Genomic DNA, 15,878 nt, shown 5'->3' on the forward strand with positions numbered 1-15,878 from the left:
CCCCCCCCCCCCCCCCCCACCCCCCCCCCCCCCCCCCCCCCCCCCCCCCCCCCCCCCCCCCCCCCCCCCCCCCCCCCCCCCCCCCCCCCCCCACCCCCCCCCCCCCCCCCCCCCCCCCCCCCCCCCCCCCCCCCCCCCCCCCCCCCCCCCCCCCCCCCCCCCCCCCCCCCCCCCCCCCCCCCCCCCCCCCCCCCCCCCCCCCCCCCCCCCCCCCCCCCGGCTAGGACCCCTCCTAGCCGCGATGTACCCAACATCGTACTCCCGAGAGTCAGCTGGTCTCCGCTGACCCGGCTGCTCCTGCCCCATTCCAACTCCTCCCGGTTCACCCCATCTGCGCCCGTGAAAGATCCCCTTAAAACCCCAGAGAAAGACCCGCATAATCAACCCGCTCCCCCCCGTCCCGTCTCCCCAACTTAACGATATAAATACCCAATGGCAACGAAATACATAAATACTTAACTACATACTTAAATAACAAAATAATTAACTAGCTATCAACTAACAGTGTGCCCAACCATCACCCTCCATCAAACAGCATAAATAACCGCAGATAACCATAACCCGAAAAGAAAAAAAGGGAACAAAAAACCCCCCCAAGCACCCAAAGGGAAAGGGTAAGAGGGGTAAATAACTAAGGGAAATTGGAAACGGGAAGAAACACCCCATAAGAAGCCAACGACCCACAATAGAGATTTCAACTTTACAAATATACAGAAACACCCAACAACTCAACCTTCAAGATATTCAGAAAAGTCAACCGTTCGAGAAAAAACACCCCAAACAATCCACGAAACTGTTACCCAGTTCCGACCTGGCCTGAAAAAGAAAAGGGCCACTTGCTCAATCAGGAGTCCCCAGGCGGCTACGACCGCCGGTGCTCCCAGGTTTTAGTTCGTGTCCAACTTTTCCTCTTGTACAAAGGTCCAGGCCTCCTCTGGGGACTCGAAATAATGATGTTGGTCCTTGTAGGTGACCCACAAGCGCGCCGGCTGCAGCATTCCAAATTTGATCTTTTTCGCGTGTAGCACCGCCTTTGTCCGGTTGTACCGGGCCCGCCGCTTTGCCACCTCCGCACTCCAGTCCTGGTACACCCTAACCGTCGAGTTCTGCCACTTGCTGCTTTTCTCCCTTTTTGCCCACCTCAGGACTTTCTCTCGATCACTTAGCCGCTGGAACCGCACCAGCACCGCCCTCGGGGGCTCGTTTGCCCTAGGCCTCCTGGCCATGACCCGGTATGCCTCTTCCAATTCCAGGGGCGCCGGACCGGCCCCTTCCCCCATCAGGGAGCTCAACATCTCCGCCACATATCCCGGGAGATCCGACCCCTCCAGGCCTTCTTCCAGGCCCAGGATCCTCAAATTTTTCCTCCTCATCCGAGTGTCCAGCTCCTCGAAGCGGCTCTGCCACTTCATGTGGAGTGCCTCGTGCACCTCCACCTTTGCCCCGATGACTGTGGCCTCCTCCTCCCTCGCGGTCATCTCCTGCTGCAGCTCTTTAATCGACGCCTCTTGGATCGCCTGGGCTCCCACCAACCTGGTGGCCGTCGCGTTCATGGACTCTAAGAGCTCCACTTTCATCTCCGTGAAAAAACGGAGGAGAGCGGCCTGCTGCTCCTCCGCCCATTTCTTCCACTCCTCCGATGCGCCGCCGGCCGCCATTTTGATTTCCTTCCCCCGCTTTTTTTGGGGAGCTGCTGCCGTTTTTCTTGCCGCTCCACTCCGGGTACCGACCATAAAATCGGTCTAGTTCTCCTCCGGGGACCTTCCCCCACCGGGATTCGTCTTTTCAGCACCGTTGGGGCCCTCCAATTGGCCCAAAAACACCTTTGTCGCAGGAGCTTCCAAATGTGCGGCTTAGCTAGTCATAGCCGCAACCGGAAGTCGAGGGGGTTTTGTAAACTTATTGAAAACTTTGAATAAATACATTTTAAAAAAAAATCTGTGGACAAACTTTTGGAGGGGGAGGCAAAAGCAATGGGCTTCTTCTGAAGACATCATGCTCCAAGGCCTTCTTGGGATTAACCTCTTGCATTAACCTTGTTGAGTGTAGTCTCATAACTGGTTTGTAAAACTGAAGAGTTTGTGCTCCTTAAGTTAATGAATTTTCAAGGTCACTATAAATGTGTTGATGGTTCTCTCAGCCAAACAAGAGGTACTGCATTCTTCATAAGTTCACAAAGAGATGAGGCTTTCTGGGCTAAATTAGGTGCATATGGTGAAAGGAAGTTGAACAAACAGGCAACTTGCAGATTAACTTTGTCTTGCAGCGTGGCTTCTAGCATATGTAGGTCAGGATGATGCTGGTGTCAGAATAGATGGATCTAGAAATGCTTCTGTGGTTGTGTTGATTTTGCATTTCAGACTATTAAAGACAGAATCTCCTCTGCATGTAGCTTCCATCAGAAGGTGAAAGTTTGTTTGTGATTCTATATTGTATCACCAATAGCAAAGACGTTGCTATTCAGACGCATCCTGGGATCTTCCTGGATTATGGAAAACCTGAATGGTAACCTTTAAAAATCGTAACTCCCAAAAGGAATATAGACTGTTGGTTCTGCTCCTAGAGTGTGGGAATTTTTTGAGTGAACTGTTCTGGAGCCGCATTCAGACACCTTGTGTCTATAAACAATTGCGAAAAGAATAGTCTTTCATCATAGTGCTCGTGATGTAGCCATAAAGATCTGGGTGGTGCTTTACTTTCATACTATGCTATCTCTCTCCATCTTACCCTGAACAAGGTGAAAGTCGAACTGGATGCGAATGCTACACTTATGCATTTAATACTGCATCGCTCTCCACTTGCATCACTCTCCATTTCCAGTCCTGTTGAAAATGTCCGGGTACAGGGATTTTAGTTCGGCAGCTGAGGTGATTGGGATGTCTTTGTCAAAGAGTTGTGGATGATGCAGATGGTAACTGGAAGTTGATCCCAGCATGCCAGGAGGTCTGCAATCACTGGACCCATGGTGCCCACAATATAAAACATCTGGGTGACCAGGGTGAGATTTTGTAGCAACACCTGAATGTTTGAATCCCAGGATTGGAATATCTAAGTCATTGTATGTGGTGATTACAGAGTTGGTCAGTCGAACCATCACTTGCAATTTCAGTGTGCAAAGTGGAAAGGTGTTTGCACCTGCTCCGTATCCAGTTTTGCATATAGGTTATGCTGACCCTGTGGACAAATAATGTGGAAGGTGGCAAAGACTTCCCTTGGTACCACTGTGCTAAAGGATTCTTTTATGTTCACTGTGCTGAATGTAAGCTCCATGTTATAACTTTTGGGTTGGTCAAAGATGTCTTCAGACAGACCTGATGTGTTCAGTTTATAGAAGCCTTCATTGCCTCTAACAATTTTAATTCTTAAGGCTTGTTTATCTAGTTCCAAAATATTGAAGTCCAGAAAACACATCCATGCATTGTTGAAACAGAGTAAATTTGGATAGATGATCCATTGCTTTCCAATCAAGTGTTGGAAGTTTTGTGGTCATCTTTCAGCTTTTCAAGATTTTTAATGCCAACTAGAGCTACTAAGTTCCCTCCAGTGCTTTTTGAGTGAATATGGCTTCGAGTTCCATGCCTTTAGGTGCCACTATCTTAGCTAGTTATAGGTTACTGAAATGGTAGCGTTGTTGAACTCTGCTTTTTGTGATTTAAGAATAAACCACACCTACAAAACAAATTTCAAACTGGAAAATGGCTGCAAGACTTCCAAAGTGGAGCCAAACAGTGAAAAATACTTTTTTTTTAAAAATTTTTTTAATTCTCCTTTTTTACATTTTCTCCCAAATTTACACCCACCAATAATAAACAATAACCAGCAACAAATATGTCAATCCCAATAACAACGATCCCATCCTCCCACCAACCCCCAAACATTAGCCCGCATGTTTACATAAACAAATGACAAAAAGGAATCCAGGATTACCCATAGTCACCCTTAATACACACTGAAAAATACTTTTTATAGACTTCGCCTGGCAGTTAGGAACTGTTACTGGATAGATTCCTGCTCCCAGACAAGTCTGCAGTATTTAGCTGCAGCAGTAATGAATTCTCCTATCTATGGAGTTCTGTTCCAACTTAATTTTTGCAGCAGTTAGATTTTACTAATTAAGCTCTACCAGATTTGAGCAATCTTACTAGGACCCAAAGTCCACTGGCTGAAGCGAGGTACAATCCCAGAATGAAGATGCAGTTTGAAGAATCCGTACAAAGCTACAGAATCCTTATACAGTACTGTCATGAGAGTACCTTTAAGAAATATGTGTTTATAAATGGGCGTGTATATAAATATCTGTAGTGGGAGTACCTTTAAGATATGGCTGTTTACTACTGCAGTGATGTCAGAGTTGGTGGAGCTGGGCTGTCAGCTTTTTACTTTCATTTTAGGCTGTTTGCTGCAGGGTGTGTTTTAGTTTCATTTTCAGGTTGGAGCTGAAGCCAGACCAAGCAGGTGTACTGTTGATCTCTCTGCCATAAAAAGACTATCTCTTGATCATTTGGTGAATTCAGAATTATAAATGTTCTCAGTAGTGAATGTAAACCTAATGTGCTTCTGTTAAAAGGTGTTTCTTTTGTCTTCTGGATGTTGTTTGGGAAAGTATTAAGGATTACTTAGTGTTGTATTCTTTGGGGGTTGTATTTGAATTGATGGTTGCTAAGATGTTCACTATGTTTTAAAAAGGTTAACTTCATTTCATAGAAAAAACATTGTTTTGCTTTTAAAAAATACCTTTCCATTTCTGCTGTACCACACCTGTAGAGTGGGCCGTGTGCTCCCCATACCACAATCTATTAAAAGCTGTGGGTCAGGTGAACTCCACGATACACTTGTGGGTTCTCTAAACCCTGGCCCATAACAGTACACACAATGGTCTTGATAGTTATTTCACTTTTCTTATGTGTGTGAAAGGTTGGGGCTTCCGCTACTGCCATCATGCTATGGATAGTGTACTTTCAAATCAGAAATCTCCAAAGAGCACAAAAAGCCACCACGTTACGCTCTTTTCTTTAACATAAATGTACCATTCATAAACCAGGATTGATGAAACAATAATACAGATTCTTTGATGAAATACAGATTGATTTACAAGGAAAGTAAGGGTATATCTGATCTCTACCCTGCTGACCATGCAATTCATGGGACTGATGCATCATATCCTGTCAAGGTAGGTAATGATTGACTGCAGTTTAAGATACACCCCTCCTTAAAAGTGTATATCATCCTACCGTAACACAAGCAATGCCATGGAGACCTGCTTGTTTTGTATTACAAGTGAGATGCCAATATTCCAGATGGCCTGCACAGGAGGACCCAAACCTGTTTTCATCAGCTTTTATCTTCTCGAATTCACGCAGCGTTCACAGCAAGGTTGATAAATTGCTAGGACAAGTAGAAGTGAATTGATATGATATAATTGCTATTGCGGAGATTTGGCAAAATGACCAAGACTGGAAACTGAATAAGCAAGGGTATGTGGCATATAGAAAGGATAGTGAAAAGGAGGTGGGATAGTGTTGCTAACAGTGGTTGAGATAGTGGAGAGGATCTTTGATCAGAAGATCAAGATATAGAATCAGTTTGGGTGGAGCGAAGATGCAACAACGGACAGCAAGCATTAGTGGGAGTTGTTTATAGGCCATGGGGTAGGTCGGCAGAACAGAATGTTGAGGAACCAACTTGGAAATGGGCTGTTTTGAATCTGGTATTATGCAATGAGAAAGGTATTATTAATCTCAATGTAAGAGAGTTTTTCTGAGGAGTGACCGTTATGTGAAAGAATTTTAAGTTGAATTTGAAAGTGATGTAGTTCAACCCAAAACCTAGGCTCTTAAATTTAATAGGAATTACAGAGGAATGAGCAAGTTAATGTAGGTTTCCAATCTGCCTCCATCAACTTGCCACCTCATACGGTTTTCTTTGTTTAAATTTAAGTGCCTAGGTTTTGGGTTGAACTGCATCACTTACGATATTAATGCAATATTGAATTATGATCACTTTCTTAGAAGCTACTTTGCGACATGATTATTAATGAGCCCATTCACATTGCATAATACCAGATCTGAAATAGCCCGTTCAGAATTATGGATAGACAATTTAGGACTGATGGGGGGGGAAGTGCTTCACTCGATGGGTGGTGAATCTTTGGAATTCTGTATCCCAGAGAGCTATGGAGGCTCAGTCATTGAATATGTTCAAGACAAAAATTGAGAGATTTCTAGACATTAAGACATCAAGAGATGTGTTTGAGGAAAATGATGTTGAGGTAGAAGATCAGCCATGGTCTAGTCGAATGATGGGACCAAATGGTCTACTCCTGCTTCTATTTCCCATGTTTCTTTTACAAAAATAAAGCAATCTTAACATGCTATATGCTGCTCATCTGCAAAGTAAAACTGTCCGGTACATTCTCTGTGATTCCATACCCAAACACCAATTAAACAAAGTGATCTCTAAGTATGTACAAGTATTTTAAAGTAAGACCGAAACATTCATTTCCAGATTGTGGTGCAGTCTCATTTTGCAGCCTTACAGCACTGTTGACCAATCGATATTGCAGACTAGCAGCAGGTGTTGCTTCTAAAGTACTGTTTTAGCCACATGCACTCATTTTAGTCACAAAAGCCTCACTATGCTCTCGCAATACAGGTAAATGTACTTTCCATAATATCATTCCGTACTCGAGGAAATAAAATGTTAACAATCAAAAACATTTGCACACACCGCCTTCTAACCATTTTATGTAGTTGATGGTAAAATGGTAGACGTACTCGTGCAAACACAATGCAAATGAGAATTGAGAAAACATGCCCAAGGTGTCTTATTCTCTTTTCTTGATAACTCATGGTAATGCTATTGAGATGCTATTAACCACATCTGGATTCCAATTTGCCACATGTGGCTATTTTTAAATCAGTCATGCTCTTCATTTTCGGCTCTTGTCCACCATCTGTGTATGAAGTCACTCTCAGTATAATAGGTAAAGCACTTTGTTTTCCATTTGTAGCAGTAAATTTGAATATTTTCAACTGACTGGGTGCTTTTGAGTTAGCAGTAAATTGCGATATGGCTTAGCTGGAAAGTAGGTGCATAATATAATATAATATAAGTGAATATAATTTGCACTTATAAATTGTTGAATGCCCAATTATTTGAAAGGAGCAGCCCTTTGTTATATTTATTTGTAATTATTATTTCCTTTTATATGTGGTGCAGAGGTTGGAAGAAGTGGTCTTTATAGATCTGTCTACAATTCAAACTCATTCCACAATACAAACATGTTCTTTGTTTGGTCACAGCTGCTGTATATAAATGTTATCTGAAATGTTGAGAAGAGAGAACTGATGGAGGCTTCATGGACCCCTATTATGTTTTTGATTCTAAAAGCAATGCAGTTTGGCCTTAAAAGTGTAATGCCCTTGTATGGTGAAGTTGGAAGTAAATGCCCGTGATATGACAGCAAGTCACCTAATAAATTGGGGAATCTGAGGGGTCGGGCCTGGTTTAGGGGAGATCTCTACTGGTTGGAGTCATACTGAGCACAAAGGAAGATAGTTTTGGTTGATAGAGGCCAATCACTCAGCCCCAGGATATTGCTGCAGGGGTTCTTCAGGGAGGTGTTTGTTGATGAGGGGCACATAACTCTGCTTAATTGTATTCTGATTTAAGTGCCTAAATTCCAGAGTACATCAGTGTTTTCTTCTATTTGATGAGAATACTTTGGCTATGAATTAGCTATACAGTAAAAGAACCGTTTTAGTTTAGACCTGTTGAATTATCTGAAGAGACTGGCGCCTTTCATCAAATCTCTGCATTTTCGTGGTTGGAGAAATTGTACATTTAACTTAACATCTTGAACTACCACGGTTGAACCCATGGACTTGGGTCCATAGAGCAGAACCATGATTTTACGCAAGCTTTTCTCCTTTTGAAAGAAGTTTCTATATATTCTCTGTCGCCGTATGTTTTCTGGGAAATAAGAAGTGGAGTAGAATCATACTGGTGAAGGTTGTATGACTTAGTAATCCTTGTTCTTCAAGATGTTTCGCATTGAACTAGAAACATAGCATTTTGTTTTTCTCAAACAAAAGTAAATCTCTTGCTGATTCTTAAATGATTTCTTCATTCAGTTGTATATATTTGGAGTTGATGATTGAGCATATGAGAATGGTTTGGTTTTTCCTGAAAACTAGAAAAACTTAGAAACATTTTCAGAAATTGATTTGCTCTTTTGCAATGAAACATTTTACCTTTGTTAAAATGCCACATCCCAAATGCTATGTCCTTGGCCAAGCAGCTGCTTGGAGTGGACGAAGTGTAATTCGATTATGTTGTATATATTTTAATGATTCTATAAGTCCTGAAGCTAATCTCTGGACAGCTTGTATAAAAAAAATGAAAGCAGTTGAATTTTTAAAGTGTGAAATTCTTGTTCAAGGTTTACTTGCGATCTGATTGAAAGAGGATGAGTGTAATTGCGTCTTTTTTTATAAAAGACGTCAAGAATGAACTTTCTTTCTTAATAAACATTTTTATTGAGGTATTTTTTTGGCATTGTAACAGCAGCAATATAAACAATGTACATGAGAATATAAACATAGTGCAAATACCGTCTCCCTCCCCCACAGGCCCCACCATCAATTAACACCCTAATCTGCGCTAACCTAGCCCCCCCCCCAAACGATTAATTTTCCGCAAAGAAGTCGATGAGTGGTTGCCACTCCGGGCGAACCCTCACAGTGACCCTCTCAAGGCGAACTTGATTTTCTCCAAATGGAAAGCGAGCCATGTCAGATAGCCAGGTCTCCGACTTTGGGGGCCTTGAGTCCCTCCAACTAATAGTATCTGTCTCCGGGCTACCAGGGAAACAAAGGACAGAACGTCTGCCTCTTTCTCCTCCTGGATTCCCAGATCCTGCAACACCTGAAAATCGCCACCTCTGGACTCAATGCCACCCTTGTATTTAATATCTTGGACATGCCATCAGCAAACCCCAGCCAAAATCTCCGAAGGTTTGGACGTGCCCATAACATGTAGACATGGTTCGCAGTTCCTCCTGCACATTTTGCACACTTGTTTTCCACCCCAAAGAATCTGCTTATCCGGGCCACTGTCATGTGGGTCCAGTGAACGACCTTGAATTGAATCAGGCTGAGCGTGGCACAAGTTGCGGTTGCGTTGACTCTACTCAACGCGTCTGCCCAAAGGCCCTCCTCTATCTCTTCCCCCCCAGCTCCTCCTCCCACTTTCGCTTCAGCTCCTCGGTCTGCATTGCCTCTGATCCCTTAAGTTCCTTGTAAATGTCCAAGACGCTCCCTTCTCCTACCCACCGTCTGGAAACTACCCTGTCCTGAATCCCCCTTAGCGGTAGGAGCAGGAAGGTTGATATCTGTCTACGGAGAAAGTCCCGCACCTGCGGATATCTAAATTTGTTTCCCCTCGCCAATGCAAACTCCTCCTCCAGTGCTCTCATACTCTGAAAGGTCCCCTATATAAACAAGTCCCCCATCCTCTCGATCACCTCTCTCCGCATAGTCTAAACCCCCCATCCATACTCCCAGGGGCAAACCGGTGATTATCGCGGATTGGGGACCAGACCGATACTCCCATTGCTCCTACATATCTCCTCCATTACTCCCAGACTCTCAGGGCTGCCACCACCACGGGGCTTGTGGAGTACTGCGCCGGCGGGAACGGCAGAGGCGCAGTTACCAGCTCCCCCCAGATTTGTGCTGTTGCATGACGCCGCCTCCATATGCACCTCCCCCCAACACCAGCCACTTCCTAATCATGGCTATGTTAGCCGCCCAATAATAATTGCTAAAGTTCACCAGTGCCAACCAGCCCTCTCCCCGACTCTGCTCAATTACGCTCCTCACTCCCGCGCTACTTGAATACCTAAGTACCTGAAACTGTCCCCTACCGATCTAAACGACAGCTCCCCCAGTCGCCTCCCGTGACCCCTCGCCTGGACTGCAAACATCTCGCTCTTCCCCATATTAAGCTTATACCCTGAGAACCGGTCAAATTCCCCAAAAATTCCCTTTATTTCTTCCATCCCCTAAATTGGATCTGGAACATACAGAAGCAGGTCATCCACATAAAGCGAGACTCTGGTCAAGAATGAACTTTAATGTTATGCAAGAAGACAGTGATGCAAGAAGACAGCTCAAGGAAGAGACCTTTTCTTTGATTTATCTTGCTAAAATGTTTATTTTTGTCCATGATGAAGAATTGAAATGTTACACAAGGTTAATACCAATATATTTGATTCTGCTTTTGGAAACTGTATTTCCATTATGGGAAGAATGATAAAAGAGAATCACTTGTGAAAAGAGGTTGCCTTACTCAAAGTACTGTTTACATGTCATTTGTTCAGCCCAAAAAAGAGTGATGGTTGTGCAATACCTCCAGTGCTAACATTACTGAAACTGGCTTTTTTATCCAATGGTAGGATCATAGACCTGTTGTGATTCTGTCTTTGGGCTATCTGAGCAGGTTTAAGTAATGTAAAGTTGTTAGATGGGTGTTGTAATTTTGCTAAACGTAGAGTTCTCACGTTTTCTACCGTAAATTTTGTTAAGCTGCATGTATTGTAATAGAATACCTACAATGCAGAAGGAGGCCATTGAGCCCATCGAGTCTGCATCAACCATTTGAAAGAGCACCCCATTCAGGCCCACTCTCCTGCCGTGTTCCTGCAATCCCACCTAACCGTCGGACAATTTAACATGGCCTCAGCCACTTCATTTGCTATTTCTCCAATAAGAAGTTGCAAGGCAAAGGCTCGTACATTTAGTATTCAAGTGGAATGGTTTATATGTTAGCATTCAATCAATAGTATAATATATTATTCCAATTAAATGACTTCTTCCTGAATTATATAGGTAACTAGGGAGAGAAAAAAGTATGCTACGAATAACTGATCAAAATTGTTTTTATTTTTTCCTTCCTCTTTTCTGTTTTACACAGAATCGAGAATGAGCAATCCGTCAGAGTCTATCAAGCCTTCCTTGGATGGCAGTGAAGGGAGCACAGGTTGGAACTCTGTTCTTGTAATTTTCTCGGTATTGAATGATTTTAACAGAGCTCTTGGAATATATCGCATGCTTCCTGTCATGTAAAATTCACTACTTTTGGCTTTAAATTGAAGTTTGTATCATTGACTCTCTAAATGTGGAGTTCCAAATTAATACAAAAACATAGCACACATTTTATAACTCTCTCTATATATTTTATTGAGATAGAAAGATTCCCACCTGTGTCTAACTATTAAGGAAATTAAAGATAGTATTAAATTGAAAGAAAACATGTACAATACTGTGAATATTAGTGATAGGTAAGAAGATTGGAGAAATTTTAAGAAACTAGTAAAGAATGGCTAAAAAACTAACCAGGAGGAAGAAATTAGGGTATGAGAGAAAGCTAGCTAGATATATTAAAACGGGCAGTAAGAGTTTCTGCAATCATATAAAAAGGAAAAGAGTAACTAAAGTGTGTGATGGTCCATCAAACGTTGAGATTGGGGAATTAACAATGGGAAACAAGGAAATGGCAGAAGCATTGAACATGTTTGTGTTGACTGTAAGAAAAAACATCCCAAGAAAACTAGGAAATCAAGAGGTAAAAGGGAGCAAGAAACGTAATGTTAGGAAACAGTTTATGCTTCCCAGTGCTCAAGTTCAAATTGGAGTTTTAATTGTTTAATATACCACACTTTTATTGTTTGATAGACTATATATTATAAGGTGTTCCAGGTGACACTGGTGTTGATGGAGAAGTGATCGGGCACAGCAAATTTGTAATCAAAGAAGTCGAGACTTCCTTTCCAGTGCTTATTGCAGTATTACCGTTGAAACCTAACAATGGTAACAGAGGATGCATAGCGGTTGTGAGAAAAAAAAGACTGATTACACCCTACAGTTTCTTCGGACAAAAAAATGTAATCAGAATTCCAAACTTGACGAATTAGACTAATTTGGAAAACAAATGGCTGAATCCAAGTGTAAAATAGTGGGGTGTGACTACCCACTGTTATGAATGTCAACCCTATGACAATGGAAGAATGAAGTTACCATGTGGACGTGGGTTACATCCTTGTACAAGAAAAGATGAGGAATGGCCGTGGCGCTTTCGTTACTTTACAAAGCATAATAAGACGCAAGGGGCTGGATTTTCCGCAGCCCTGCGCCGAAATCGCAGCCGGCGCGGGGGCAGCGAATCCACCTTCACGCTGTAATTGGGCCGGGCTGTTGGTTCGGCGATTCTCCGGCACCGAAAATTGGCGTGACTGCGGAGTACGCCCTGCCGCCAGGGGGCATTGCCAGAGGCCCGGCCAGCAATTCTCCGCTCCCGACTGGCCGAGTTCCCGACGGCATGGAACTAACCACTTATTGGCAGTCGGGATGCTGGCATGTCCGCGGCCGCCCTGGTTGGAGGTGGGGACATCGGAGGGGTGGGGGGCCTTTTAGGCGGCCGGGGCGTAGATCCGCACAGTTAGATGTTCGGGGGGGTCGTCTCATTTTTCTGTCTGGCTTTGCGGTCCGAGTCTGCCATGGAGCTCGGCGAGGCCGCTGCTGTGCGTGCACTCCAAACCAAAAGGGCGGAGGCCCGTATCCGCAGCTAAAGCTGTGAGATTTACTCTGGGTCCCTGCTAGCCCCCTGCAGGGCATTGAATTGGGTCAACATTTTTCAAGGAATTTTGGCAGTAAAACTCCACCATTTTTACGCTGGCGTGGGAATAGTCTCATTTTGGGAGAATCTAACCCAAGGTATTTTCTGAATTGGAGCTGGAGCATTTAAACTCCGTTGACGGTTTGGATACATTATTAACTTTCATGGATTAAAAAAAAATGACTTGCATGCTTATGAGGCTTGGTCAGATTTTGTCAAATTTAGAAAGTCAGCGAATACTTCCATAGAAGAGTATATAATGGAATTTAGCAGACTGTACACAAGGCTGAAAAAATTCCATCTAGAAATTGCTCAATTTGTGCTGGTGTTTCAAGTTATTGGACTGTGCTAATGTTACAGCCACAGAATTTCTACAGTGCAGAAGGAGGCCATTTGGCCCATCGGGTCCACACCGACCCTCTGAAAGAGCACCCTACATAGGCCCACACGCCACCCTATCCCTGTAATCCCTCCTACCTGCATATCTTTGAACTGTGGGAGGAAACTGGAGCACCCGGAGGAAACCATGCAGACACGGCGAGAACGTAGACACTCCACACAGATATGAATCCACCAATATGGATAGGCTTCTGGTTTTGATGGGAGTTAAATTTGCAGAAAGACACACCCTGCTAGAACAAGCATCAGAGGTTGTAAAGATGTTCCTGGGCAACCATTCATTCCCGGCAGCCTTCACGACACAAATGGGCCGATTGAGAATAAGAAAAACTGGAAGACTCCACGTCAACGAGGTGGTATTGAAATAGGCTGCAAGTGTCAATATGAAAGAACATTTACAACTATAAGTAATGAGGATAGAAACACCTTTAACAATTATGGCAGAAGCAACAAATTGAAAACAGAAAATGAACCCCAGAAATGCCCCAGGCATGGTCAGTCGGTTTTTCTTTAGGTGTGATTCAAAATTCCATCATGAATTACATTCTTCTCCGAGATTTAATAGAATGTTTGTAACCAAACACGAGACAGAAGACTCTGAAGAGGGAGATATTGGCAAAAAGAGAAGGCATTGTCTCAGTAACAAGAGGTTTCAGTCCAGTGATGAATGTGCTGGTCGTAGAGTCCTTCAATTGTGCTGTATTAGACAGTAGATGTACAGTATATGGCATAGACTGGTTGAGATGTTATCTGGACTCTGAGTGACAAAGATTGGAACAAGGTTGAGGAATCTGGAAATTGCACAAGTTTCAGATTTGAGGATGGTGCCCTTAAATTGCTGAAAAGAGTAGTGATTCCTTGTAAAATTGCCGGAAGGAATCCTTTTTATAGCATGGATGTCATATCATAGCAAAATGACTTTATTATACCAAAGGACAACTGCCAAAGGTTGGTGCTAAAGTGACACACCTGTCAGAAGGACCCAGTCAGTGGAAGGATGCAACTATCGTTGATCAAGCAGGTACGGCCAAGGGAAATTATAAAAACTGGGTTAATGTACAAGATAAAGAGAAGGAGGTTAGACCCATGGATTCTTAACATCAACTAGAAACATGGCGAGCAAAGAAACATAGTATCAGTTCGGACAGTTGGCCTGGCAGTGAACATGCACAGCAAGGTCAAGAAATATGGCACAGTCTAGGAATGCTAAAAGGAGCAGAAGTCCATATGATCGAGAGGTCTTGGTGGCTTCCAACCAATTAGATGATGAATTAATAAAAGATGCAGAACTACAAGAACTGTAAAGTTGGAAAGAATTTGGGGTCTACATGGAAGCCCCAGATAGGGGACAAGTTTTATCTCCGAGATGGATATGCTGGGGGTTACCATTGATCAGAAACTAAACTGGATTAACTATATTAACAATGTGGCTACCAGGGCAGGTCCAGGTCAATGGTTAGGAATTCCACAGAGAGTAACTTGCCTTCTAACCCCCCAAAGCATGTCCATCATCTACAAGGCACAAGTCAGGAGTGTTAACAGTATACTCTTCGCTTGCCTGGATGAGTGCATCTCCAACAATAATCAAGAAGCTCAACACCATCAAGCTTGATTGCCCATTCATCCACAAACATTCAAAGCCTCCACCACCACCGACGAACAGTGGCAGTCGTGTGTACCATCTACAAGAGGTACTGCAGTAACTTATCAAGGTTCCTGAGACAGCACCTTCCAAACTACTACCACTACATTCAAATTCTAAGCTTCCGCCATGCGGCCTGCGCTGTTTTATTACATCCAGGTGGCAGAAGTAATGTTTCAGCCCTTTTTTCCTGTCTGTCTGTGGTTTCAGAATAATCCACATCCAACAACCTGCTCTGAAAACTCTGCTCAAATTTAATAATCTATTTTATTATTGTCACAAGTAGGTTTACATTAACAGTGTAATGAGGTTACTGTGAAAATCCCCTAGTCGCCACACTCCAGCGCTTGTGCGGGTACACAGCGGGAGAATTCAGAATGTCTAATTCACCTAACATGCACTTCTTTCGGGACTTGTGGGAGGAAACCGGAGCTCCATTGCCATCAGCAAAGCAAAGGCTCCTGGAATTGGGAGGTGACTGATCATGATTGGAACTGGGATTGCATTTTTGCCCACCTTGTTTTGTCCTATAACTGTTCTATCATTGAATTAATGAAGTATGTGGATGAGTTTTCAAGATCAGCTGTCATGCAGAGTAACAGGAAGTAATTTCTATTGTGAATTGAAGCAAGCTGCTGAGAAAAGTGGTGCATTCAGAGTAGCGAGCAGCAGTGTGATTTTTGGCATTCCTCTTCAATTATTAATCATCAATGTCTTATTATGACAAATAAGCAGTTCAATCTTTCAGGCACGTGATAAATGTAAAATTCTCCTTTTTAGACAGTATTGAAGTGTAATTGGTAGATAAAGATAAATTATTTTCACCGATTGGAGTTCTAAAACTAGGGGGCATAGTCAAAAAATTACAACAGATCGTTCAGGAGAGATATTAGGAAGCACTTCCTCACACAAAGGGTGATATAGAGGTTTGGAACTCTCTTCCACAAACAGCAGCTGAAGCTAGAACAGTTGTTAATTTAAAATCTGAGATTGCTAAATTTTTGTTAAGCAAAGATATGAAGGCACATGGGCAAATGCAGGTATATGGAGTTAGGCCACAGATCAGCCATGATCTCACTGAATGGTCAGGACAGGCTTGAGTGGCTGAATGGCCCACACCTGTTCCTTATATAATTGGTTGAGAAGCAGAAGTTTGTTTATG

The 15,878-nt window shown here is 43.3% G+C and overlaps 1 protein-coding gene across 5 annotated transcripts in view; it reads left to right on the forward strand.

The window, feature by feature from the left end:
* The window catches only part of LOC119968914 (POU domain, class 2, transcription factor 1-like), a 249,117-nt gene that overhangs the window by 84,548 nt on the left and 148,691 nt on the right, over window positions 1–15,878 (forward strand). For 4 of the 5 annotated variants that reach the window (XM_038801893.1, XM_038801894.1, XM_038801895.1 and 1 more), the window contains exon 2: window positions 10,975–11,040. The exons of the other annotated variant lie outside the window; for it this stretch is intronic. In XM_038801893.1, coding sequence (XP_038657821.1) covers window positions 10,975–11,040 — 66 coding nt within the window. The remainder of the gene's footprint in view (window positions 1–10,974; window positions 11,041–15,878) is intronic. 5 annotated transcript variants of the gene reach the window in all.

This window comes from Scyliorhinus canicula, chromosome 7 (assembly GCF_902713615.1).
Source record: "Scyliorhinus canicula chromosome 7, sScyCan1.1, whole genome shotgun sequence".
Classification (NCBI taxonomy): Eukaryota; Metazoa; Chordata; class Chondrichthyes; order Carcharhiniformes; family Scyliorhinidae; genus Scyliorhinus; species Scyliorhinus canicula.